General features: G+C 34.1%; 1 protein-coding gene across 1 annotated transcript in view; it reads left to right on the forward strand.

The window, feature by feature from the left end:
• The window catches only part of LOC147074764 (low density lipoprotein receptor adapter protein 1-B), a 46,747-nt gene that overhangs the window by 16,582 nt on the left and 3,432 nt on the right, over positions 1 to 26,733 (forward strand). Inside the window, exons 2-5 of the mRNA XM_085942600.1 lie at positions 171 to 327; positions 17,798 to 17,900; positions 20,419 to 20,656; positions 22,393 to 22,484. Coding sequence (XP_085798726.1) covers positions 274 to 327; positions 17,798 to 17,900; positions 20,419 to 20,656; positions 22,393 to 22,484 — 487 coding nt within the window. The 5' untranslated portion in view covers positions 171 to 273. The remainder of the gene's footprint in view (positions 1 to 170; positions 328 to 17,797; positions 17,901 to 20,418; positions 20,657 to 22,392; positions 22,485 to 26,733) is intronic.

Below are 26,733 nucleotides of genomic sequence, written 5' to 3' on the forward strand. Positions count from 1 at the left end.
GCTCTCGATGTTTTGTCCATCGCTAATCAGAGGGAAATCTGGATCAGGACAGGTGCTATTGCACAAGACGTTGGTTTTCTTCGCGTTGATTTTCAAACCAACGCGAGAGGAGGTGTTAATAGGTACTAATTTATATTGTATTAATAATCTATTTATTCACGTTTTTCTAGGAAGTAAAAGTGTGATAGTAACAAAATAAAAATATGAAACAAATAAGGTGATAAAGTGGTGCTGAGTTTAGTGACAATAAACAAAGTGGAATAATTAAAAAAAATGGCGGAAAAAGAAGACATTGTGACAGCTGCAGATCTCCCGGTAGTGTTTCAGGTAATTTATATTTTTAATTATAATTTATTTTATTCTTCGTTTTATTTAACTAGGTATACAAATTGTATGCAACATTGTTAGGAGCATACACATTATCATATCTTCTTCTTCTTCGATGGCGCTACAGCTCAAGTCGAGCCCTGGCCTCTTCCACCGCCGTCCTCCAGCTGGAACGGTCCTCCGCACGTCTTTTCCAGTTCATGATTTTTAGCAGCTGGTAGGCATCTTTTGTAATGTTGTCACCCCATCGTGTGCGTGGCTTTCCCGCTGGCCTTTTCCCCCCTGGTTTTCCTTCGAGGATCTTCTTCGGTATCCGTGACTCAGGAATGCGCTGGACATGGCCTGCCCAGTTTAGCCTCTGGAGTTTTATGAAGGTGAAGAGTTTTGAATCTTGGTATAAGCGTTATAGTTCCGTGTTGTACCTAATTCTCCACTCCCCACCATCATTCATGGGTCCGTATATCCGCCTCAGGGTCTTTCTCTCAAAGCAATCCACCATTTCAGCTGCTTTCACATTATCATATTATACTTACTGTCATTAGTAATGCCAATTGGGAGGGCAATAACCATGTTTAATGAAATCGCTTCAGATATTGATATATTCCACTTACGTGAGGGTGAATTTAGGTGGACGTTGTTTTATAAGTTTTTAAGAAAGTTTACTCTGTGTGCTTCCATCTACTTTTATTTTGTTATTTTATTACTTATTGTATTATTAACTCACACTTCTCTGTATTTTTATTTTTTTTTTAATTATTAACACTTATTTTATGTCATGTCGTGAACACTTTGAATTTATAATTTGTTATGTTCATTATATGTAAAAATAAATAAATTTGATTTGAAATTTGATACTGAAAATTAGAAAATTTCTTCGTAATCTATTCTCAAGGATCGAAGATTTTAGATACATGGAGAAGCGCTGACTAGTTTGGAGGCCCCATTAGTCAATACTTTCTAATGAAGTGACCCATCTCCGTTTGAGAATGTCGACGAATTGAAACGTGCCCTCGCGGAGGGTAAGGCGGAAGAGCTGGGCAAAACTGTAAAGTTCTTTAACAGAATTGGAGTGAGGACCTGATCGGCGGATCCCCTTCTAGAAGAGAAGAAGCGATGTGACAGTGAGTCGCAGTCAAAGCCTCGGTAAAATCATAAAAAAATAATTGAGTATGTAGGTATTTTTCAATAAAATACACTTTATTCAGTTAAAATAACGCCTCGATTCAATCCTGCAAGCTTTAAGAGGAATATAATGTAATTTTACAACGTTTTTATTAGCTCGTATTCTTGTTTGTCCGGTGGTTGTTTGTCCAGTACTTATCTTGCAATCAATTTTTCAGTAACTTCCCGACTAGCTAGACATTTGAAACTTTTAGAATATATCAGAACACGACGACAATGCATTCTTTTAATACTTTTAGCCATCTTTAAGCAGAATTGAATTCATTTTCAGTTAATTCTGTTTTGTATTGAAAGTTATTTCAGAAAAATCCGTCAAAAATAAAAGACTATTATTGGTTGCTAAGGGGGTGGTTCTAGCAACTAAATTATTAATATATACGTGCGTTACTATGGAAATCAAAATGAGATTTCAGTATTCTATATTTGTTTATTTGTTTGTTTTTTATTTACTTCATATACTTCATATCAAGTACAAGTTTGAGCATATTGAGCATATTGGGCATAATACAACAGAAAATTTATAAACGTTGTATATAAAAAGTTCTTTTTATCTTGTAATTATTTCAATAAAATACACTTTCTTCAGTTAAAATAACGCCTCAATTCAATCCTGCAAGCTTTAAGAGGAATATAATGTTAATTTTTTCATGGTGTCAGTCGCTTGCAACGTGTATTATTAAAATGTTACGATGTTTTAAAACCTAAAAATATTATAATCTACAATAAATTATTGTTATTAAGTATGTACATACGTCACACTAATACGCACCATTAAAATATACCACGGATTACAAACATACTCGTACCTAATGTGCCGACGATTTTGATATGCTCAGGTAGGAAACCTTTTGAATTTTATTTCCGATCTGTACTAATAATACGCAAGATCATGTACTAATAAATACGCAAAGATCGCAAGGAGCGCCTTTCTCAAAATGAGACGCCTCCTTAGCAATCGAGATCTTAACCTAGGTCTGAGACTGAGTATGGTACGTTGTTATGTTCTCTCAATTCTTTTCTATGGCATGGAAGTATGGACGCTAAACCAAGAGATGTCACGGAGACTTCAAGATTTCGAGGTGTGGCTGTATAGACGCATCCTGAAAATTCCTTGGACTGACCGGGTGACAAATGTTGAAGTTCTCAATCGAATGGGGAAGGACCGAGAAGTTCTACGTAGTATCAAAACCAGGAAACTACAGTACCTCGACCACATTATGAGAGGACAAAAATACAGCATTCCCCAACTTGTCATTCAAGGAAAGATCAATGTGAAGCGCAGCAGAGGACGGCGCCGCATTTCGTGGCTTAAGAACCTCCGTGATTGGTACGAGTGCAGCTCCACTGAACTGTTCCGGGTTGCAGACGACAAAGATAAGATCGCCTTGACGGTGGCCGACCTCCGCTAGGGGATGGCACAATAAGAAGAACTAATAATACAATTGAAGCAGTAGCGAAGGGTGGAGGTAGGCTGTCAAGATTCGACATATTTATTTATTTATGTATTTAAGAATACATAACAAATCTAAATTCAAGACGTACACAACATGAGATTTACATTATAATAAGAAGAAGAGAATATAGAATATAATAATAATAATAACAGAAAAAAAATTAAGTCAAAACATACTTAAGTACAATAATTTAATACAGAAAAATAAAAATTTTGAAAACAAAAAAAACATAATTTTATACAGTTAAATAAAGTTTCAAAAACAAAATGCAGACTACATCATTGAAAATGTCTATGTTTTTAAGGAGCGCATTTACTAATCTAGCACCACTCGCTAATGGTGCCTGATAGGCTTGCCACGAGGAAACGGTTCCGATCCAGAATAAAATATCATGGCTGCGACCACGCAGGTAATTGACAGGCGCATGTAAATTCCAATTCATTAGGACACCAGGATTGGAAACCATCTCTCGCGCTAACAAGCAAAAGTGTTACAAGAGCAGAAGAAACCGACGAGATTCAAGAGAGTGAAAAGTAAGCATGCCTTGTAGAAAGGCAGTCGGAAAATAATCATTTGACGAATTATCGAAAGGAAAATAGTTAAATGTCTTAAAATAAAGACATCAATTATATAGTTCACACTCAAATTTGTCAGTCATATTTTAATTGTTTTTATTGAACCAGCGCTCTAAATGGAAAAGTTTACGAACCGGAGCGCTCGACAAATTTTCTGAAGATATTTACAAAGTCATCAAATCGTATGTGTATTTTATAAAAATAAGTGTCAGATTTTCTATTCTATGGCCTATCTAGCTCAGACGGTCAACATATTTTTTCCACGAGACGGTGCGATAATGTTACAAATTTCACGAGCCGGAACGGCGCTCCGGTGCGTTCCGTTCCATTTCGAGCCCTGTATTGAACTAAGAATACAATTTGCAGATCGTGCCGGTAAGTTTTTAAAATTCAATTAAACTCTGCCTAACCCAAACCATAGTAGATTATAGTCAAAAAATATTCATTTATCTATAAAATATCAAAAATTATGACATTAAACCATGCATAATTTTAGATGTTTTATAGATAGAACAATATTTTTTTACCACGTTTTACTTAGCTCGTATTCTTGTCTGTCCAGTGGTTGTTTATCCATTTACCCAATGCATTCTTTTAATACTTTTAGCCATCTTTAAGTAGAATTGAATTCATTTTCAGTTAATTCTGTTTTGTATGAAAAGTTATTTCGGAAGAAATCCGTAATCCAGTCCACTATTATTGGTTGCTAAGGGGGTGGTCCTAGCAGCTAAATTATTAATATATACTGATAGGTATGGGTTTACTTAGGGTGTTGATTTATACTTTTCACTTATTAAAAACACTGATTCAGGGAATTTATTTACGTAAGTATACTTCGCTTGACAAGTAACGATTAATTATTAACAACATTTTTTGTAAACGCACGACTTGGCGCGAAAAAGGTAGCGAATCGTATTTAGAGGCGACGTAAGAGGCTCAAGGGTAGGTAGCCGACTGACCGTAACCACACACGATCCCTCGTCCGCCCAGACTGGGGGATTTAGGCATAATGATATTAATTGGTATCAATACGTGCGTTACTATGGAAATCAAAATGACATTTCAGTATTCTATATTTGTTTGTTTGTTTGTTTGTTGCAAAATAGCAAAAATATGATTTATTGACATTTGACTAATTTGTCATAAATTATTAATACATAGAATTGTCAAGTTTATATGATTCAATAGAAAATTTAAAAACGTGGTATATAAAAAGTTCTTTTTATCTTGTAATTATTATATTTCAGTTGACAGTTGTCGATACCTTCTCGTTCAGTCAATAATAATAGAGCACAATGGGATTCGAGCCTGGGTCGACCGTGGCGCTCAGTCTACCGCGACAGTTTCCTGTCTGTGCCTACATTATGTAGATAGTATTACCATGCAGTACTCACAGCGTGCATGAAAAATAAAATATACCTGCCTAATCGTTTAATTGATGCGGCCGTACGACATACGCCATTGTCATCAGGTTGTTGTGTGGTAATTGTAGCATATTTGCAGGGTTCGTAATGCGAGTGAGTCAATACGGCGTTCCGGTTCGCGATAACCATAAATAGACATATCGTTCATCGTGCATAATCAATAATTTGGATCTAGTTTGCCAATGACTTGTCCTGGCAGTGACGAGGGTTAGAGGTAGGCTGTTAAGATTCGACATAAATAGTGCACACTAAACTTTGTCATTCTTACTTATTTGTTTTCATTTAACTAAATACAATTATTTGCAGATGGTGCTGGTCAGTTTTTAAAATTTAATTAAACCCTTCGAAACCAAGCAATAATAAATAATACTCAAACATAACTCGTATGTCTAAAATTATGCAATTGAATCATACATAACTTTTGATATTTTATAGATAGAATAATATTGCTCGTCGTAGGTCAAAATTGGTTCAACATAATTTTACTCCCTACTTTAATCATAGTTTGTCAATTTATGGCTACGGCCGTATGTTGTAGCTTAACCACTGGGGAATGCCAAAAGAAATAGCGTATTTCAAAAAAACACTACCTTATTCTTAGGTCAATAATTATTATAAAGCAATCATTATTCGTAAGATGTTTATCACACTTGAATGGTCAAAAACATAGCTTATAATGAGTATCTTTAGAATTATCTTCAAATGTGTTAATCTTCCCCATTTTTTGAATAATAAAATGTCTAATTCTTGTCAAATTTGGGATCACAGAGATTATTAATATAATTTTTTATCGTAAATATTTTACTTAAATTATCTCGTCATAAATTATACTAATGGTTTTATAAATGCGTTTAAAAATTAATAAATGTAAAAAATCTCAACACGACTACACAGATATGTACTGAAATATGACTATATTCTAAAACATTAGAGCGATAGGATTAAAAGAATACTCTTTTATGTAATAAAAATACTTTATGCAGTCATCAAATGTTTAAAATAAATATAAAGGATAATAAGGCTTTAAAATTATATAAATAGATTATCTACAACGTTTAAGGTATGTCCAGGATCATGCTTTGAAAATATAACAAAAGCTTCATTTTGACCTACGCTGAGCATGTCCCCCCTTAAAACACCTCAGATACTCACTAGAAACAATCGTATTTGAAAAAAATACGATGCTCGACGGGATTTGAACCCGTATAACCATTGGTATCGCGCCAACTTTACATTAACCGGTTAGTCATTAAGTTGATATATTCCTTGATTTAATACACAAAAATAGATAGTCAATAATAACGCAATTTGATAAGCATTTCATGTAGTCTCGTAGCATAATTGGTTAATGCACAGTTTGCATGGTACCAGTGGTGAACGGGTTCAAATCCCGTCGAGCATCGTATTTTTTTTTCAAATATAATTTTTTTCTAGTGGGTATATAATAATTATTATCTGAGGTGTTTTCAAGTTATGTGTGTCCAATTATTCGATATGTTGTAATATTCATATCAACTTCTTTTTCAACATTCAACATAAAGTTGAGCAACAAATAATTACAAGATAAAAAGAACTTTTTATATACAACGTTTTTAAATTTTCTGTTGAATCATATAAACTTGACTTGACTTGACTAGCTTAAACAATCAAAAAAATTGTACTTGATAGAAATAATACTGAAATGTCATTTTGACATGTCATATTGATTTCCATAGTAACGCACGTACCTTTATGTCCTTTATATTAATAATTTAGTTGCTAGAACCCCAGACCCCCAGCAACCAATAATGGTATCGAAATAACTTTTCATAAAAAACAGAATTAACTGAAAATTAATTCAATTCTACTTAAAGATGGCTAAAAGTATTTAAAAAATGCATTGGCACCGTGTTCTGATATATTCTAAAAGTCTCAAATGTCTAGCTAGTCGGGAAGTTAGTTAAAAATCGATTGCGAGATTTGTACCGGACAAAGAACCACCGGACAAATAAGAATACGAGCTAAGAAAAACGTTGTAATAATAATAATAAAAAATCGACACGACTGAACGTCGGATATACTTACATACATTATTACATTGGCAAAAAATGTAATCTTATACTTCCGTCCAGAATCCAATTAAATGTATGGGAAGAATATTTTCGGCACACTTCCCGATTGGGAACCTCCATTCCATCAGTAGCGAAGGGTGGAGATAGGATGTTAAGATCTGAATTAAATAGTGCACACTACACTTTGTCAGTCATACGTATTTGTTTTTATTTAACTAAGACTACAGTTTACATATGGAGTTGGTTAATTTTTAAAATTCAAATAATAATAGTTTTGGTATATTTTGGGTGATACGACAAAATTGTGCACACTTTTTCAGTCATACATATCGGTCATCATAGTTGAAGAATAATTAAGAACACAATATAATATTACAGATCGTGTTGGTTAGTTTTGTAAAGTCCTGCGTAAACCAAGCCATAAAGATAAAAAAATATTTTTCTATCTATAAAATACCTAAAACTATGTATGATTTAATGCCATAGTTTTAGATATTTTATAGATCAACGAATATTTTAAGGATTACCATATTGACAACTATTTTTGGACTATTGTCTAAAATAATGACTTGGTTTACACACGTTCAATTAATTAAGGAGACAGACAACGTTTTGCGATGTAATAGAGTTCGCAAAAAACTCAAATGGAAATGGGCTGGACACATAGCTGAATCGTTAGTCATCCAGTGGTACCTAAGAGGTACAAAACGTCCACAAGGTAGACCTAGAGGCCGCTGGATCGATGAAATGATAAAGTTCTGCTGAAGTACCTACGTGGCAACGCAACGCACAGGACCGTGAGAAGTGGAATCAGCTTGGAGAGGCGTTCATCCAGCAGTGGATAGATTCAGGCTGGTGATGAATAAATTTAAAAAACTAACCAATACTATTTGCATATTGTGATCTTAGTTAATTAAAACAAATGTGTGACTGACAAAGTTTAATGTCTACTATTTATGTCGGATCTTAGCCTACCTTCACCTTTCGCCAGACCTACCTATCTTCAAACGCTAATCATTTTCATTAGAATAGATGGTACCACTTGGCCCCAGTGTCTAGGATGACAATTTTTAATTTGGTAGTACCTATATACCACAGTGACTCAAGTGATCAAATTTCTTATCACTTATCACTTATCAGCAACTTATTTTCAAACTAAGATAATGAAGATAGTAATTGCTAAAAATATGCAATCTACCTGTTCACCATAATATTTAATATTACGCTTTACAGGGCCGCCATGCGTGTGAAATGTGCACTGTACGAGGGGGCCAAAAAATTCAGATTTGTTTACATTTTATATCAAGTAGCTATGTAGGTATATAGGGGGAGAGGCATGTTAGCAGAGAACCTAGCGGAAAAATACGAAGCGTGCAATTTGAGATTTTTTTTGATAATATACAATTTCAACTGTATTAATTATTAATAAATATGTAAGTATCTGAAAACATTAAAAAGATTTTTTTTTTAATTCAAAGATAAACTTACAATTGTAAAAATATGTGAATTCGTTGCAGGGTCATATCTTATTATTACATTATAATTATATTATGGGAATATTTATTATTAAATTTTAGTTTATTAAGTTTTCAATTTTTGACCGTTTAGATTTTTGACTAATTCATCGTTTTAATATTTTTTTATATTTATTTTAAAAATCATCGATTTTTATAAAAATATAAATGTGTATAACTTGAAATCCTTTTTATTTATATCAAATCGAGTTTCAATATTGGGACCATACCTAACAATAAAAAGGATTTCAAGTTATACACATTTATATTTTTATAAAAATCGATGTTTTTTAAAATAAATATAAAAAATATTAAAACGATGAATTAGTCAAAAATCTAAATGGTAAAAAATTTAAAACCTAATAAACTAAATTTTAATAATAAATATGACCATAATAATATAATTCAATAATAATATATGACCCTGCAACGAATTCACATTTTATTACATTTTTTTTGATATGTTAAGTTTATCTTTGAATTCAAAAAAATCTTTTCAATGTTTTCAAATACATATTTATTAATACAGTTGAAACATCTCAAATTGCAAGCTTCGTATTTTTCTGCTAGGTTCTCTGCTGGCATGCCTCTCCCCCTTAAAAGTCAGTTCCAGTCGCTGTTCACAAATATTAATTATCATCCCAATTCAGTCAGTGGCGTAGCTAGAAATATTTGGTCTCTATGCGAAAATTATGCAAGGGTTTCTTCAGTGTTTCAAAAACAAAGTTTTAGGTCTTTCTTTCAAAATGTTTTCTCCAATCCAATCGCATTTTTCATCTAAAATCAATGCTTAGTTTCTTCCATATTGGTGGCGCTTTTCGCAGTGAACTGTATAATTCTGAAGGGTGATGTGGATTCCGGATCTAGGATGGGGGCAATTTAACAAAATGCCAGACACTGACCTTTTATGATGTTGATGATGGCTCCGTGGTCTGGTTGCACTGTCACCCACGCGGTATTGTTTGTTTGGATTACCCGGTGCGCGGCACTTGACGGTACACTGTTTATGGATGATATGTGAGATGAGGTTAATGAATGATGATAGCAGTGGCGCACCCAGGATTTAATATTGGGGGGGGCCAAGAAGGAGAATGTAAATTAGTCCCATAGACTCTTTTTCTTCTTCACAGCTTAATTTCTCGTTTATCAGTCTTTTGTCTATTGCACTCGGTGTACCTATACCATGGTCCCCACATCCTGAAACGGGCCCTCAGGCTAGGATATTTGGCGGGCCCCCTACCTACCGCTAAGATTAAATGCAGTGTGAAACACTACATTAACGTTTTTTGAAATTGTGTTTTAGTTCAAATTAAGGGGGGACATGCTCGTCGAAGGTCAAAATTGAGTTTTTATTGTATTTTCAAACCATGATCCTGGACACTCCTTAAACGTTGTAGATAATATATTTTTATAATTTTGAAGCCTTATTATCCTTTATAGTTATTTTAACCATTTGATGACTGCATAAAGTATTTTTGTTACATAAAATAGTATTCTTTTAAACCTCTCGCTCTAATGTTTTAGAATATAGTCATATTTCGGTACATAACTGTGCAGTGGTGTTAAGATTTTTTACGTTTATTAATTTTTAAACGCATTTATGAAACCATTAGTATAATTTATTATGAGATAATTTTTGTAAAATATTCACGATAAAAAAATATATTGATAATCTCTGTGATCCCAAATTTGACAAGAATTAGGCATTTTATTATTCAAAAAATCGGCAAGATTAACACATTTGAAGATGATTCTAAAGATACTTATTATAAGTTATGTCTTTGAACATTCAAGTGTGATAAACATCTTATGAATAATGATTGCTTTATAATAATTATTGACCTAAGAATAAGGTAGTGTTTTTTTGAAATACGCCATTTCTTTTGTCATTCCCCAGTGGTTAAGCTACAACATACGGCCGTAGCCATAAATTGACAAACTATAATTAAAGTAGGGAGTAAAATTATGTTAACGCGTGTGTTTGAACATGTACCTACCTAACCGATTTTTTTTTTATTTTTTTTAAACGGTACATGTTCAAACACGCGCGTCAATATCATTTTACTCCCTACTTTAATTATAGTTTGTTAATTTATGGCTACCGCCGTATGTTGTAGCTTAACCACTGGGGAATGACAAAAGAAATGGCGTATTTCAAAAAAACACTACCTTATTCTTAGGTCAATAATTATTATAAAGCAATCATTATTCATAAGATGTTTATCACACTTGAATGGTCAAAGACATAACTTATAATAAGTATCTTTAGAATCATCTTCAAATGTGTTAATCTTGCCGATTTTTTGAATAATAAAATGCCTAATTCTTGTCAAATTTGGGATCACAGAGATTATCAATATATTTTTTTATCGTGAATATTTTACAAAAATTATCTCATAATAAATTATACTAATGGTTTCATAAATGCGTTTAAAAATTAATAAACGTAAAAAATCTTAACACCACTGCACAGTTATGTACCGAAATATGACTATATTCTAAAACATTAGAGCGAGAGGTTTAAAAGAATACTATTTTATGTAACAAAAATACTTTATGCAGTCATCAAATGTTTAAAATAACTATAAAGGATAATAAGGCTTCAAAATTATATAAATAGATTATCTACAACGTTTAAGGAGTGTCCAGGATCATGGTTTGAAAATACAATAAAAACTCAATTTTGACCTACGACGAGCACGTGGGCCGTTAAGGGTACTTATACAGTGAATTATTGGCGATTTTTAATACTTTAATAATGGACCTGTCGAGTATCGACACATAATAATCAAAAAATATATTGCACAATTATATAAGTAATTGAAAATATTCATGGCCATGAAGTGTAATAGCGCCGCAGGCGACTTTTTTACTATTAAAGCTAATTTATGATGTGTGTTTATGTCACTTATCTGGTCAACCTGACACGCCGGGCCCCCTACAGCCCGGGCCCCTTGGGTGCGCCACTGGATGATAGGTTGTATGAATGATGAGAACCGGTATCACGGCTTGCCAGGTATTCAGAAGTATCGCTTGTACAACGGTCACACTATATCAAGTTGACCCGGGGTCCACGAACTACTTCTAAATCACTCTGTACAACGCAATGCGGCAACACGCACTACTTTGTTCGCTTGAGCTGACTACGCGCAACGGCTGTCTTGATGTCACTAATTTTTATTTGTTACTATCATGAACCGTGACTCCCGGTCACTTGGTTTTGTGACAATAATACTGGGAATTGAGGGTGGTGGGTGGGAAGTAAGGATGACAATCGCTGACAATCGGCGCAACCATATATTTTCCTGTGAACGGTATAATACTTTTCAATTATAAAAAAAATCATTAACAATCATGAGACTGACATTTAGGGTCGCTTATCTAACTGAGCCCCAATGCTTTACACACTCTTGCGACGAAAAAAAAAACAAAAATCAACAAAAACTACAATCAATCATTATAAAAATGTATTTTTTTTCGACCATGTTCGATCCTAATAAGATCATAATAATATGGGCCTTAGATTAGGCCTGACAGATTTTGTTTTTACGAGAAATGGATGTCAGCCACTTGCTCAACATATTAGGTCCATACTCTGAATCATACACAAATTGAAAAACAATGTGTTTAGGTACTTGCCAGACCTAGGATTCGAACCTGGGGCATTATAGGCCGACGCTTAAGCCGCGGAGAGCCATCGTGGGGTATTTTAGTGTGAAATTAATATACTTCACAATACCACAATTCCATTACCCACGAATACTTACATACAAACTTAGTAAACTAGTAAAAATAAATAAATTCGATTTTTTTATTCTTGAAAAGGGCAACTGATGCCCTTAGTGCGGGCCCGACGCTGTGCAAATACTTTAATCCTTATTAGATATTAATATTATGTATATGTTATGGCAATCAATTATTGATAACTCCACTAAGCACATCAATTTATGTAAATACGATATTACAGTCATAAATCATTACACATAATTCAGCAAGAAATTAAAGGATTATCCATGTATCATTCAATACAAAAGTTTCATGACAACAAGATAGTTACTCCAATTCCTTGACAAAAATCACTATAGTTTACCTCAGGCGCGCACACAGAGGGTGGGGGGGGGGGGGCTGTTTCGGGTCCGGACCCCCCAGAAACAGAAAAAATACATTAATTGACTATTAGGGGAAGTGCAGGGATTGTGGAATACCGTTTTTATTTTTGACTCTAGTAGCCAAAATTGTAGTAAGTACTATAATCAATCTGAAACATTTATTTAATTGGGTATAATTATGTTGTGAAACGCTGAATAGTGTATAATATAAACTTTATTTTATATTGAATTAAATTTTTAAAAAATGAGTAAATTCCACAAAACCTGCATAGTAAAGGTAATGTGGAATACTACTGCAAATATTACATAGACCAGTAAAAAAAAATAACAACAATATTATAAAAAAATGGATTCAATTCACCATTGGAACAAACCTCATGAGCCCAATTCTGACAAATTACATACCGTATCCATACATCTCCTTTAACATCTTTTGAAAATGTTTCAGTGCAGAACATGCACTAAGCATGCACTGAATTTTTTGTGCTTGAAAAATTTCAATAGATTCCATGTGCAATGAAGAGTCTTCGATAATGCCATCAAAACTATCGCAACTAGAATCAGATTCCGTTTCACTTTTAACCTTTGCTGGGCTTATACCTATTATATTATATTCCACATTACCTTCAAAAAACTATTCCACAATACCAACATTGACCCAATTTCAGTCCAATAAGTTTAAAATATAAAAGGCTTAAATCTATAATGAATCACGTGGTGATTTATTTTAATCTACATGAAATAAGGATGGCTTTACAATGTCTTCTTACAAAATCTTCTCTTTCATCAAGACCTTACGACTGAAGATTGTGACTAGCATGATTTTCTGTCAAACAGCCTTCTCAACGGACTGGCGCCACTCATCTCCCACAGGGATTATGACGACTGGTCAGGTCGAGAAGAATTCCATCCAGGTGGACGGACTAAATGCCACGGTTTTCCCACTGACGTTCGTGGGGAAGGCTGCCCTACGGTCAAATCATCCGGGGTCACGGTGGATCTTCCGCCATGAGGTCACTTACACGATTCAATATTGCGTAAATTGTTTTTGAAAAAAAATACACAAGTACTTAATTGAAAACGTTTCCAAGATAATTTTATACGCACGATAAAGTATGCCAGAACCAAATCGAATTGCGATTACAGCCGTGGCCAGTGGATAATAAACAATTTAATGATGCTATAGTACCTACCAACCTTGCCATGGAAGCATTAAGTTCTTTTGAAACAATATAAACCGATAATAGACCCGTTTCAATGTTATTATTAACTTAATAGTATAATAGTACAAAGTCTCCCAATTCGTGTTCCGCAGAACACTGGCAACAACAGCAAAGGTTTTCGAACTGTGTGCCGCGATTAATTCGCCGTAGGATATTCGTAAATATTTTAAATCGGCGATTTCCAAACTGGGAGGCATGAAAAGTTTAACACAATTAATGTAGCCACAGGTTTGCAGTTTGCAAATGCATATTTTATAAAACGGCCGCTAGCTATAAACTACAGTCCTATAAAAGGTTGTTTGCAAACCTGTCTGAAAATATGGAGTCGAATTTTATAATACCTCACGTATATACTATTTTAAAGCGCGCTAATGCATTCTCTGATTTAAAAAGACAAAGTGAAGGCATTCATAAAAAAATTGGAGCTTTGGAAATCAAAATTACAAAAAAATAAGTTCGCCATATTTCCACTTTTAAATAATGATTTCTGCGCCAGATATATTGAAGCAAACAAAAATCTATCTACTCTGTTCTTGGTTAGTTTGCTTATGCACTTTTCACATTATTTTATTAATATTAAAAAAAAGTCTAGGGCTATTAAATATTTTAAATAATATGTGTATAATTTAGGAAACAATACTTTAGAGCAGTGCTCCGCAACCTTTTCTCACCCATGGCACACCAAAGGAATTCCCAGAATTCCGCGGCACACCACAGGTAAAACAATTTATACATCAAAATATGGACCCCACATGCTGAAGCGGGCCCCCTATCTATTGCTAAGGTTAAAGACAGTGTGATACTCTAAAGTAGGTAGTGTTTTTCAAATGGTGTTCGAGGTAAAATTAATGGTATTCATTGTATGTTTAGCTATTCTTTGTATTTATTAATACGAACACTCTCCAATCGCATATTTAAAAAGCATTAGAGAAAATTTGTAATTTGTGTTTATCTCACTTATCTGGTTGATATGCCACGCCTCATCTGAGCCTGGGCCCCCAAACTAGAGCTCTGACGAAAGAAAAACCCGAAGTTCTTATCACCCGGCAAGTATGACTGCTTATCATTTTTAATATTATAGCTTGAGTCGAAAAAAGTTTCTCGCATAGGTATATGTCGTATAAAATGGGAGCTGAACTGCGATAGCCCTGTCGGAAATCCGAGGATATTCTTTATTAACCGAAATCCAGAAAATACCCAATGGAACATCGGCGAAATTCATTTTTAGCGTCACGTCGTTCCTCAATTCAACAAAATTCTTTACGAATATAATTATAGTGCTTCTATAGAATTCCCGGAATTGGTTGTAAAAGGGTTTCGAATCCAGTCGTATTGATTGTATGAAAGTAATGATGAAATTTTTTTTGTAGCAAAGTTATAAGTTTTTGGGCCGGACCCAAAATTCATTGCTTGTTTTCAATGGTAGTGAATTTATTTAATATCCCTATGGTAGTGAAGCATATCAATATATTTTCATTCTGACCTTGCATTGTTTTTATTAATTTTATTCAGGTGCTCAAATATTGTAATTTTCAATTATAATTTTATTATTATTATATATAATTATATCTAATAATTAATAATTATTATGAGTGCAAATTTGGCCATTAAGTAAGTATTGTATAATATACAAAATTATTTGCATTTTTTGACACAATGCGCCGCGGCACACCTAGCATCGTCTCGCGGCACACCGGTTGCGGAGCACTGCTTTAGAGCACCACATTGCCCTTAACCTCAGCGATAGGTAGGTGGGCCCGCCAAAGATACTGGCATGGGGACCCGCTTCAGGATGCGGGGCTCATGATAGAATCCATTCGTCAATGAACGATGATGAATTTGGATTGATTGTACTAATAAACATGCACATTCATCGCATGAAAAACAAATTAATTTAAAAATGAATATAATATTAGTACCTACTTAGTATAAAACCTTGTTTATTTTTATTTATTTTTTCACTTTTGTTTTTGTACATTTTTGAATATTTAAAAATGTATCTGTATTATTTAATGAAATAAAGAGGGGGGAGGCGCGAAGATTAGATTTTTTAATAGGGAGGCGTAGAAACATAAAGTTTGGAAACCACTGTTTTAAATGATAAAAATAAATGCTAAATACTAACGTATATGCGTGAAAAAATACGGTAATTGTGCCGCAGATGCCGTCATGAGCTTTTACAATATTTTTTTACGAAAACAGTTTATTCCATGTAGACAATTATAATAAATACCTTTTTCTGTCGGCGCAGATGCTTTTCGATCCAATAATTGTTAATTTAAAATTTGATCATTATCGCAAACTAAGATTATATTAGGTAATATTAGGTTGGGGTAGGTTAAGTTAGGTTAGGTTAGGCAGTGACGTCCCGTGGGGGTAGGCTGATTGAGCGTCGCTTGGGGGTGGCAGTTACTCGAAGGGCGGCAAATCGAGGACGAATCTTTAGGTATATATATAAAAATAGGTGTCTAAACTTAGCAATAACGGAAATATCTTTCCAATAAAAGATTGGGCTCACTGGTTAGAAAAAAAAGTATTAATTAACATAAAAAGTTTAACAGGCCTGATTTTTTTGTGGGGTTCGCGATGTCTAGTTTACTTCCATTGTCCTTGGACGTCACATCCTTGATGACTAGCAATGACACGTGCATATTTGAATTATAGGTAGGTACATACTGACATTAATTTAACCAAATGTTTTTGCCAGTCATTCGCGAGTTTTGAAAGTTGTCAGGTGTATATTTAAATATATCTGAAACCGTGGACACGCAAAACTGTCAATTGAAGTATGCCATTTAAATTAGATTTAGTGGTAAGTACTTATATATTTTGTTAGTAATGTATCCATACAATACATTTCTTAGATATTTGAATCAGGAAAGGATGATAAATAATACTGTATAAAAAATGGGGCGGCTTTTTGGCGCTGCTTAGGGGCGGCATTTTGCCTAGGGACGTCACTGTTGCCAACTTATCTTTGATAATATAACTCATTTATTGTTCATTTAATTCAAATATTTATAGGCAATATTGAATAAGCAATTAAGATGTAGATTTTAAATAGACTGTATGACTGTAATACACAATACGAACAATTTCACAGACTTCTTCATTTGTTCAGCTTGGCTGACACTGCTAAACTGACGCATCAGTGAAACGCCAAATAATTTCCAACTGTAGGCGCGACGAAATTTTGGACTCGCTGCCATTCACTGAGAGAATCTCGAGCCAGAAGCACGTCACTTTGCTGCGTGATGGCGACGGGTCAATTAATTCTAAAATCGTGTAAAGATGACTAAAAACGTTACCCATTTACTTTAAAAAGAAAACATGTCAATGAATATATTATTATTGTTACTAATAGAACAATAAACAGAACATAAAATGAACGTATGTTGGATTTATATGAAAAATAATATTTCGTTTGACAGGTGTCATTTGCACCCGCGACCCGCAGTCCGCGCATCGCCTAGCAACGATCTTTTTAGACCGTGCCTCAACTAATGCATGGCCTTATTAAGGATATACTTCAGCTGAGGCATGGTCTAAAAAGATCGCGACTAGGCGATGCGCGGATTGTGCAAATGACGCGAGGCGAACGAAATATAATTTGTCATAAAAATTCAACATGCGTCCTTTTAATGTTATGTTTATTATTATATTCGGAATAATAATAGTATATTCATTGACATGATTTCTTTTTCAACTACACGCGGAATGTTTTTTAGTCATCTTTACACGATTTAAGAATATATTCCTCCGACGCCATCACAAAACAAATTGACGTGCTCACACCTCGACTGTCAGTCTCCGATTGGCGATGACTGCGAAATTTCGTTCCACATACTGTTGAAAATTATTTGCCGTTTCACTTATGTACGCTCTTAGTACATAATATTATATAATATATTAAAACAATATTTTTTTATGAATTCCAGGTAAAATACCTTGGTCAACGCGATGCAGGTGGACTATGGGGGATTAAGCACACGAGGCGGCCTGTCGACAATATGGTCTCCGCAGCCAAGAATATACCAGCAGGTCAGTTCAAATAATATTCGCTACTATACGGTTATCCTGGATACAGCGGCAAACACATTTTGAAAATAGGCGATATACTGGATTATTTGTTAGGATAAACTAACCTAACCTAACCTAACTTTACCGAACCCAAACTAACAAATAATCCAGTATATCGGCTATTTTCAAAATGTGTTTGCCGCTGTATCCAGGATAAACGTATAGTAAGTACCTAATATTCTTCTTTCTGTGTAAGGCTGCCTTGAATGGTATCCGGACAAAACAGAACAGCCAGGGGAAAAATGAAACATCAATTTTTGTGGAATCTATTTAGGTTAGGTTAGGTTAGGTCATTATTTCGTTCTACCTAGTCACCCAATCATTTTGAACATATTGTATTGATTAAGATGAGATATCCTAAGCTTGCCGGCAACACCGAGTTAAGTCCCGTTTATTTGAGGCTTTGTAGCGATTAGGAATGCAGAAATTAGGTATATAATTTGATTTATTATGGCGTATTGAAAATCTGTGCTATTAAAAATCTATCAACATAATAGAGATAGGACAATTTCAATATTAAATTTATATTTTTCCTGAAAGGTCATAGTTATATTTATCGTTGTTCTGTTTTGTCACTGTTCTGTTTTGTTATTTTCTGTTTTGTCATGGAACCCCTTGAATATACATAATAATATGTATTTTAGGATAATAAAATAAGCCGCCATTGGATACACATACACAATACAAAATAGGAATAATAGGATTGATTGCCAGGATTTTTATTGCTGCCATTATTTTTTAAACTAAGATTTCGGCATTTTCTACCCGTCCGCTTCATAGAAAACTGCCCTCAAAAGTTGTAATATTCGTGTTTTCGTCATTTTCCTTCCTTTAAATTTTGCCGTCCCTAAGCAACGCGTGATTTGCTTAACCCCACGGAAAGTCACTATCCATATTAAATTACAAAAAGTGTTAGGTAAGACGAAAACTCCAGCTATAATACAAGGGCCCACGTCAAAATGGAGCATTTATGGTTTTTCAGGGCATGATCCTGGACATTCCTTAAATGTTGTAGATAATCTATTTATATAAGTTTAAATATTAATTGATGACAACATAAAGTATTTTATTACATAAATAGTATTTTTTTAAACCTCTCGATCTAATGTTTCAGAATATAGTCATATTTCAGTACATCCATGTGCAGTGGTGTTAAGATTTTTTAGATTTATTAATTTTTAAACGTATTTATAAAACCATTAGTAAAATTAATATAATATTTATACATATTTACGATAAAAAATTCTATTTTATAACCTCTGTGAACCCAAATTTCACAAGAATTAGGCATTTTATTATTGAAAAAATGGGCACGATTAACACATTTGAAGATAATTCTAAAGATACTGATTATAAGCTATGTCTTTGACCATTTAAATGTGATAAAACATCCTACGAATAATGATTGCTTTATAATAATTTTTGACCTAAGAATAAGGTAGTATTTTTTTGAAACACGCCATTTCTATTGTAATTTCCCAGTGGTTAAGCTACAACATACGGCCGTAGCCATAAATTTACAAACGACAACTGAATTAGGGAGTAAGATCATGTTAAAGCGCGTGTTTGAACATGTACCTAACCGAAAAAAATCTTTTTTTTAAACATTACATTTAAATGGTATCGTTAATGGTTAATTTTCTACAACAAAATATTGAATAAATGGATGATAATCATAATGTCATAGAAGTAGTTCCTACTGAAAATGTTCTGTCTTCACATTTTCCAAATCTTGTCACCCTATTTGTGACTCAGTCCAGCCTTCTCAGTTTTGGATGTCCAGGTCGTCTATTGGCCTCAGGGGATGTGTACATAGCCCGCCTTGCTGATAACTCCTACGGCATTCTATGCACATGGCATACCTAGCGATGTCTGCATTTTCATCTTTTCCAAATCTTTAATAAACATACCACATTGGTTAACTATTTTTTTTTTTCAACGAATAATTCACAAGATTTAAGAATGTTACATTTTTTTATTGAACATACTTACATAATTTTGATTCAATTTTTTGAACAGTTCTGAGAAAATATTATATAACCAATAGAAAAAATCTTTTTTGAAAAAAAGGCCGATTACCAAAGCGCTTCAGAGAGTATTGTAAGAGCCATTAGTTAAAATTTGTCACAATTATATAGGATGTCTATAGCATTGTGGTCGATGTGTGTGGGCGTGAATCCCGAGAGTAGAAGAGAATTCCTTCTGGGTGTCGTATTTTTTTTCAATTTTTTTTTTCTCTATCGGTTATATATTTTCTCAGAAATGTTTTCAAAATTATGTATGTTTAATACCACATTAGCATGACGTTTGTTAGTTTTGGCAGAAAACAAGAAAGCTTAATGTACCTAAGTGTGAATCGAGAAAAGCAATCATAACAATAATCACATTCCCCTTGCCTAATTGCTCTGTACTACGAGAAATCGCATGTGCTCAAGATTAAATTATTCCATTGAACTGAATTACCTTTATTATGTTTCAGGCCATATCCTTCCGCTAGTCAAGCTCGTAATATCCACAACGGGCGTCCAACTGGAAGGAATCAGCGTGCACAAGTCTGCTGGAACTCTCCCCACCACCTTCTACAATATTGAGTCTATCTCGTATGGTGTCCAGGACCTGGTCTACACGAGGGTCTTCTCCATGATAGTTGTCAGAGAGAACATTAATGATAACGGACAAACACCCTTCGATTGCCATGCCTTTGTCTGTGATTCAAGGTAAACCCATATTATATTTTATAATATACTAGTGAGGCTCTGCTCCAAACCTTTCGACCTCCTGGCCACCTGACCAGAGCCCTCAAACTCCCTTCGTTTTACACGCAAAACGACAGCTCGTACTACTCGTAATATAATGTTTAAGTTTAATTATCTCGAAAAGTAGCTCGACGACAGCCATGTTCATTACATTTATATCTGAAAATCGTCTAAAATATTGATAAGAAATAGTGAATAAGAATACAATTAAATGCGCAAAACTGCAGGACTATAACAGGATGTTAGTGCGTGTGCGCGCGCACACCTCCCAAAATGTGTCCACACACGTCATGTTTTCATCCCCGCACAGTCCTCACACAAAAAATATTGTAAAAGAAAGTTTCCTTTGCCAGATTTCAGTTTTGCTCAAATGCACGAAACCATCACATCCACAATTCTTTGACACATTTCTCGGAAGGCGAAGGTCAAGTGCGACTAACACGAGCATGCAAGTGAAATTTTATGTCGAGTGGGATCACTATATCCGTTCCATTCTCGTGCCAAAGTATACGAAGATATGTATTTTAGTGTTTATCAATGACCACCTATGTGCCGGGTCCTCTACATTTCTTAGTCTTTGACATGTTTCAACATGCGAGAAACATTGTCAGTACAGTATCATAGTAGTCCTTATTGTGAAAACATAACAGTTCTTACAATATTTTTTAAACGGTAAAAATTTTTGTGCCAAAAAGCAGTGTTTTTTACTTAAAATATTTATAATACAAAACTAATCAATTTTTGTAATAAATAACTACAGGTGTGTTCAATGTACGTAACAAACAATTTAAGTAAACAATACGATTGCTTGCACAGTTACATATATTATATTATAGTACAATTATACTTATTAATTATATATATATACGAAAATGAAGCATGCATTATGCATGTGCAGTAGTGTATGTAATACACCAACATTAAATGAGCGTAAATGCATAAACCGAGAGCAGTTTTCAGTATTAGACGTACAACGTATTCTTGACACGTGTGTAAGTTTAACCCAGATTCTTCCTTACTTGAGACGGTTACCTGCTATCGCCTTACCCGTTGGGTATTTCAGTTCCCATTATTTCTGAGTTCTCTGTAGAAAACTTATCCCCTAAAAATGTCAAAAAGGAGTTAATGTGATATTTCAAATGCGATCATTAAGAAGAAATCCTGCGATAAATTTAAATTGGAATGGCTCTTTGAAATCTTCGAAATAGAAATGCCATCTTCAATGCATTCGCAACGGGTGACGGGTGAAACCAACCCTAGTTATGCCACTGCTCAGATGCATTGATGATCCGCACACACAATAGAAAAAATAGAGGGAACATTGGTCGCGAGTTCCTTTTTTTGCTTCATTTTTATCTCTATGAAAGAAGAATTTCTTCAACATCTCCACTATACCGAATCTGATATTTAATTTAACATTGATGTGACCCACGCCTTAGTTTAACGATTATATTGCCCGCCAATAAAGATAAAAAATCCTAACTAAATATTTCATACCTTTAATATTTTTATTGGTATTAATGAAATTTGGAATGACATCATCAATTTTAATACAAGCACATTACCAATACAGAATTAAACCTACCTTTTGTTTTTGTTTGATCAAATGGCTTCGATAAAAATAAGAACAAAGCATTTCCTACCAGATGTTTTAATAAATGACTCGTGATAATGATAGAAAGTATATTCCTTTGCAGAAATTCAGCAAGGCGATTGACATACGCTCTGGCAGCCGCATTCCAAGAATATTCAAAGCGGGTTAAAACGATGCAAGCAGAAAATGCGTCAGGTTTGTAATTATAGTCCATGACAAGTCTCTTATATTATTATCCTTGTGAAGAAGAATGTTTATAATAATATGTACGTAAAATTTACGGCGTCTCACCGTACATATAGGTCAGTGGCGAAGGGTGGAGGTAGGCTATTAAGATCCGCCATAAATAGTGCACACTAAACTTTGTCAGTCATACGTTTTCATTGAACTATGACTACAATTTACAGATGGTGTTGGTCAGTTTTTAAAATCCAATTAAACCCTGCGAATACTATTTATTTATTTATTTATTTATTTATTTATAAAAAAGAGTATTACGGCATTACAGCTTTTGGCCAATGCGCCATAATACATAATACATACAAATATATAAAAATATCTTAATTACAAATAACAACTAATATGACAAGAAAGTGGAAAAGACAGCATGTGTAAATATTAAAGAAATATGATAATATATACAATTATAAATTTATCCTATTTAAAACGTCTACAAACATTATATAATTAATAAAAAACAAATCAACCTTTATGGTGCCATCAAATAAGCTAATTGCACGATACACAGCATCATGAAACATAACATCTGTCCTGCGACGAGGTATCTTGAAGACCGTGGAGCTGCGAGTGATATTGGTGGGAACATGAAAATTAATATTTGCCAGTATATGCGGATTGTAAATGAACCCACGAAGAAGTAAAAAGAAATGCTTTAAAAGAACAATCACTCTTCGGGTAGACAGGGATTGCATTGATAGCATACCCAGAAGAAAACGAGTCGGGAAATTCATTTTATTGTCATTATCATAAGGAAAGAACCCGTATGTTCTTAAGTAGAGAAATCTAAGAAATCTATTGTGGACTCGATCCAGCTTAATTGTGTGCATGAACCTATTAGGACTCCAAATAATGCTGGCATATTCAAGAATACTCAACACAAATGATACGTATAATGTACGTAGCACTCGGACGTTTTCGAATGATTTTGAAACCCTCATAACAAAACCAAGCATTTTGCTAGATCTAGTACTGATGTTAAGAATATGCTGATTGAAAGTGAACTTTGTATCATACAATACTCCCAAATCTTTTATCTCCGTTACCCTACTCAATATTATACCAGACAATGTGTATGGGAACAATAAGGTGTGCCTTGAACGATTGAATGAAATAATATTACATTTGGAGGTAGCGAATTCAAGTTTATTTAAGATAGACCATTGCGAGATAGCATCTAGGTCAGACTGCAACATCGCACAGCATAATGGGGTTTCAATAGTTCGAAAAAGTTTAAGATCATCTGTGAATAGCAAACAAGAAGAATTGGTTATAACTTTGACAATATCATCAAAAAATATTAAAAACAAAATTGGGCCAAGATTTGAACCTTGAGGAACACCAGAGTTTGTTCTAAAAATCCGCGATTCATTCCCATGGTAATCAACAAATTGACGGCGATTTTTCAAATAAGAAGCAAAAAAACATATTATACTATATGACGCGCCAAATGTACAAAGCTTTTGTAATAAAATATCGTGATCAACACGATCAAATGCCTTGGAAATGGATCTGTGTACACAGAATCAACTTGAATTGACTTATCCATAGAATTTGAAATAAAATTATTATACACTATAAGATTTGTTACTGTGGACCGCCTAAGTCGAAAACCATGCTGCGAATCGGAGAGGCGAGAGTCTATTTGACGGTTGATGTTTATATGTAATATCGATTCAAATAATTTACATGGAGCCGAAAGAACTGCTATTGGCCTATAGTTAGAGATCTCTGATCTAGATCCCTTTTTATGAAGCGGCCTTAGGCGGGTTATTTTCCATGCATCAGGAAAAGTGCTGGATGCTATGATTAAATTAAATATATGTTTAAGCGGAAAGGATATATGTTCGTAACAGCCCTTAACCACATAAGGTGGCAAGCCATCTGGACCAAATGAACTTTTGGGAGACAAATTTGAAAACCCATATTCCATATCTTTCTCGTCAAAAGCTGAGATTTGAATATCTTGCGTTGCAGACGAAGGACCAGCAGAATCGGGGTCAAGTAGCGGTTCTATTGAGCTATAAAGTGATTCAAAATGCTTAGCAAATGCATCAGATATAACATGGTTCTCTATAGGATCATTATTCAACGTCATCATGGCATTGTCTTTTGTAGTACTACTGGAACTAAGCGAATGAATATATTTCCAAAAACAATTAGGATCTGAGACAATATTTCGACCAATCGACGTTAGATATGATTTGTGAGCCGAAGAGATGTCACACTTCAATGAGTTTCTAAGACAGGAAAATTTACTATAATCTGCAGTCCGTCTATGTTTTTTCCACAGTGCATGATAATATGCCTTTGACCTTAGATTATAAATAATTTCTGGCGTAAACCACTTAGGATATGAGTACTTCGGTAGATGAACGAGCCGGCGAGGGAAACAGGAGTCCAGACTATTATAAAATTTATTACAAAAAATAGCTAATGCCGTGTTTACATCAATTTGTTCATATAAAGAGGTCCAATCTGTAGTACTCAAAGAATTATACAGCGCTAAAAAATTTCCATTTGAAAAATTCCATTGCGGATTATGCCTATTCAGTGGAGGAATCGACGAATCATTTCTGTGCGATACATGCTTAAAAGATAAAATTGTGCAAGTAGAGGGATGATAGACATCTTCAGGAACGAGAGGCTCATCACACGCGCTGACCACCGTGCAACCAACGTTAGATAGCACCAAATCAAGCGTCCGACCGAGACTATTTTTCACAGAAGAAAATTGTTTTAAATTAAATAAATTATTAAAGCTGGTATAATCAGATTCAATTATACCAGCGGAATACAAATTAAAATCTCCCAAAATAATTAGTTTTTTGTTGGGCAGTACCAAATTTTCTATTATGTGAAAAAAATCACTGTATGTAGTCGCTGAGCTGCCGGGAGGGAAGTATACAGCGGCCAAGTATAGTGAACAAAAGTTAAAATTAACTTTACACAAATTAAAATCAAAATCATATTCAGTTAAATTTGATCTGGTTGGATATAAAGTTTGTGTGGATAATGCTACCCCATTTCTAATTGCCAGCAAAACGCCCCCACCTCGTCTACCATTTCGACGGTCTGTTCTATGCACAGAATATTCACTTCCGAACAGCTCATTGGCCGATATGGTGTCGTCGAGCCATGTTTCGCTTAGAGCAATTATTGATGGTCGAGCAATTATTGATGGAATACCAAGCTGTAACAGATAATGGTCAAAAAATACTCGTCTATCCTATAAAATATCTAAAATTATGCAATTAAATCATACATAACTTTGGATATTTTATATATAGAATAATATTGTTTATCAATGTATTATAGTTTGGTTTAGGCAGTGCTTAATGAATTTAAACAAATAAACCAACAACATGTGTATTATATATTCCTAAATCATGAAAACAAATAAGTATGAATGAAAATGTGTGCACAATTTTGTCGGATCGTCCATAGCGTACCAAAACTATTATGGTTTGGTTAGGCAGGGTTTAATTGATTTTTAAAAACTAACCAATACCATCTGTAAATTGTAGTCTTAGTTAGTTCAATGAAAACAAATACATATGACTAACAAAATTTAATGTGTACTATTTATGTCAGATTTTAACAGCCTAGATCCACCCTTCGTCACTGATATAGGTACTCAATGCTACCAGGGGCCCAATTTTATAAATTAGCAGTATCATAAAAGATATCACTTTGCTTAAAAACGCAAGATAGCTTAAAAAGTAGTAAGTATAATACTCCGTTTATACGTGGGTGGATTTACTGCTGACGGTAGGTATATATTATCGCGGCCATAACAAGAAAATGCACGTGTAAACACGTATTCTCGTGCAAGTTGCAAGATTGCATGCGTGAATTAAAAAAGTTGCTTGCAGATGCTTCTGAATTTTCACGCAATAATTGGTACTGGCATGGCGGTGCGCATGCGCAGTAGATCGATAGTGGTGAACCTGCCGGAAGAAATACTATCTACACCGCACAGAATCAGCGCTCGAAAAGGAAAAGTTTACGAACCGGAGCGCTCGACAGTTGTCTGAAGATATTTAGTTTAGTTTAACCTGTCAAATAGCACAATACAATGATAGTAGTATATAGTATAATAATCTATGAATGACAACATCGCGTCTGGGTTACACTTGAAAAATGAGATAGAGACAGTCGACACTTTTACATGTAAACAGTTGTAATGGCGATATAAAATACACAC

The sequence above is a fragment of the Rhyacophila brunnea genome, unplaced genomic scaffold (genome assembly GCF_057557595.1).
Source record: "Rhyacophila brunnea isolate RB1 unplaced genomic scaffold, BYU_Rbru_1.0 scaffold_15, whole genome shotgun sequence".
In the NCBI taxonomy this organism is placed as follows: Eukaryota; Metazoa; Arthropoda; class Insecta; order Trichoptera; family Rhyacophilidae; genus Rhyacophila; species Rhyacophila brunnea.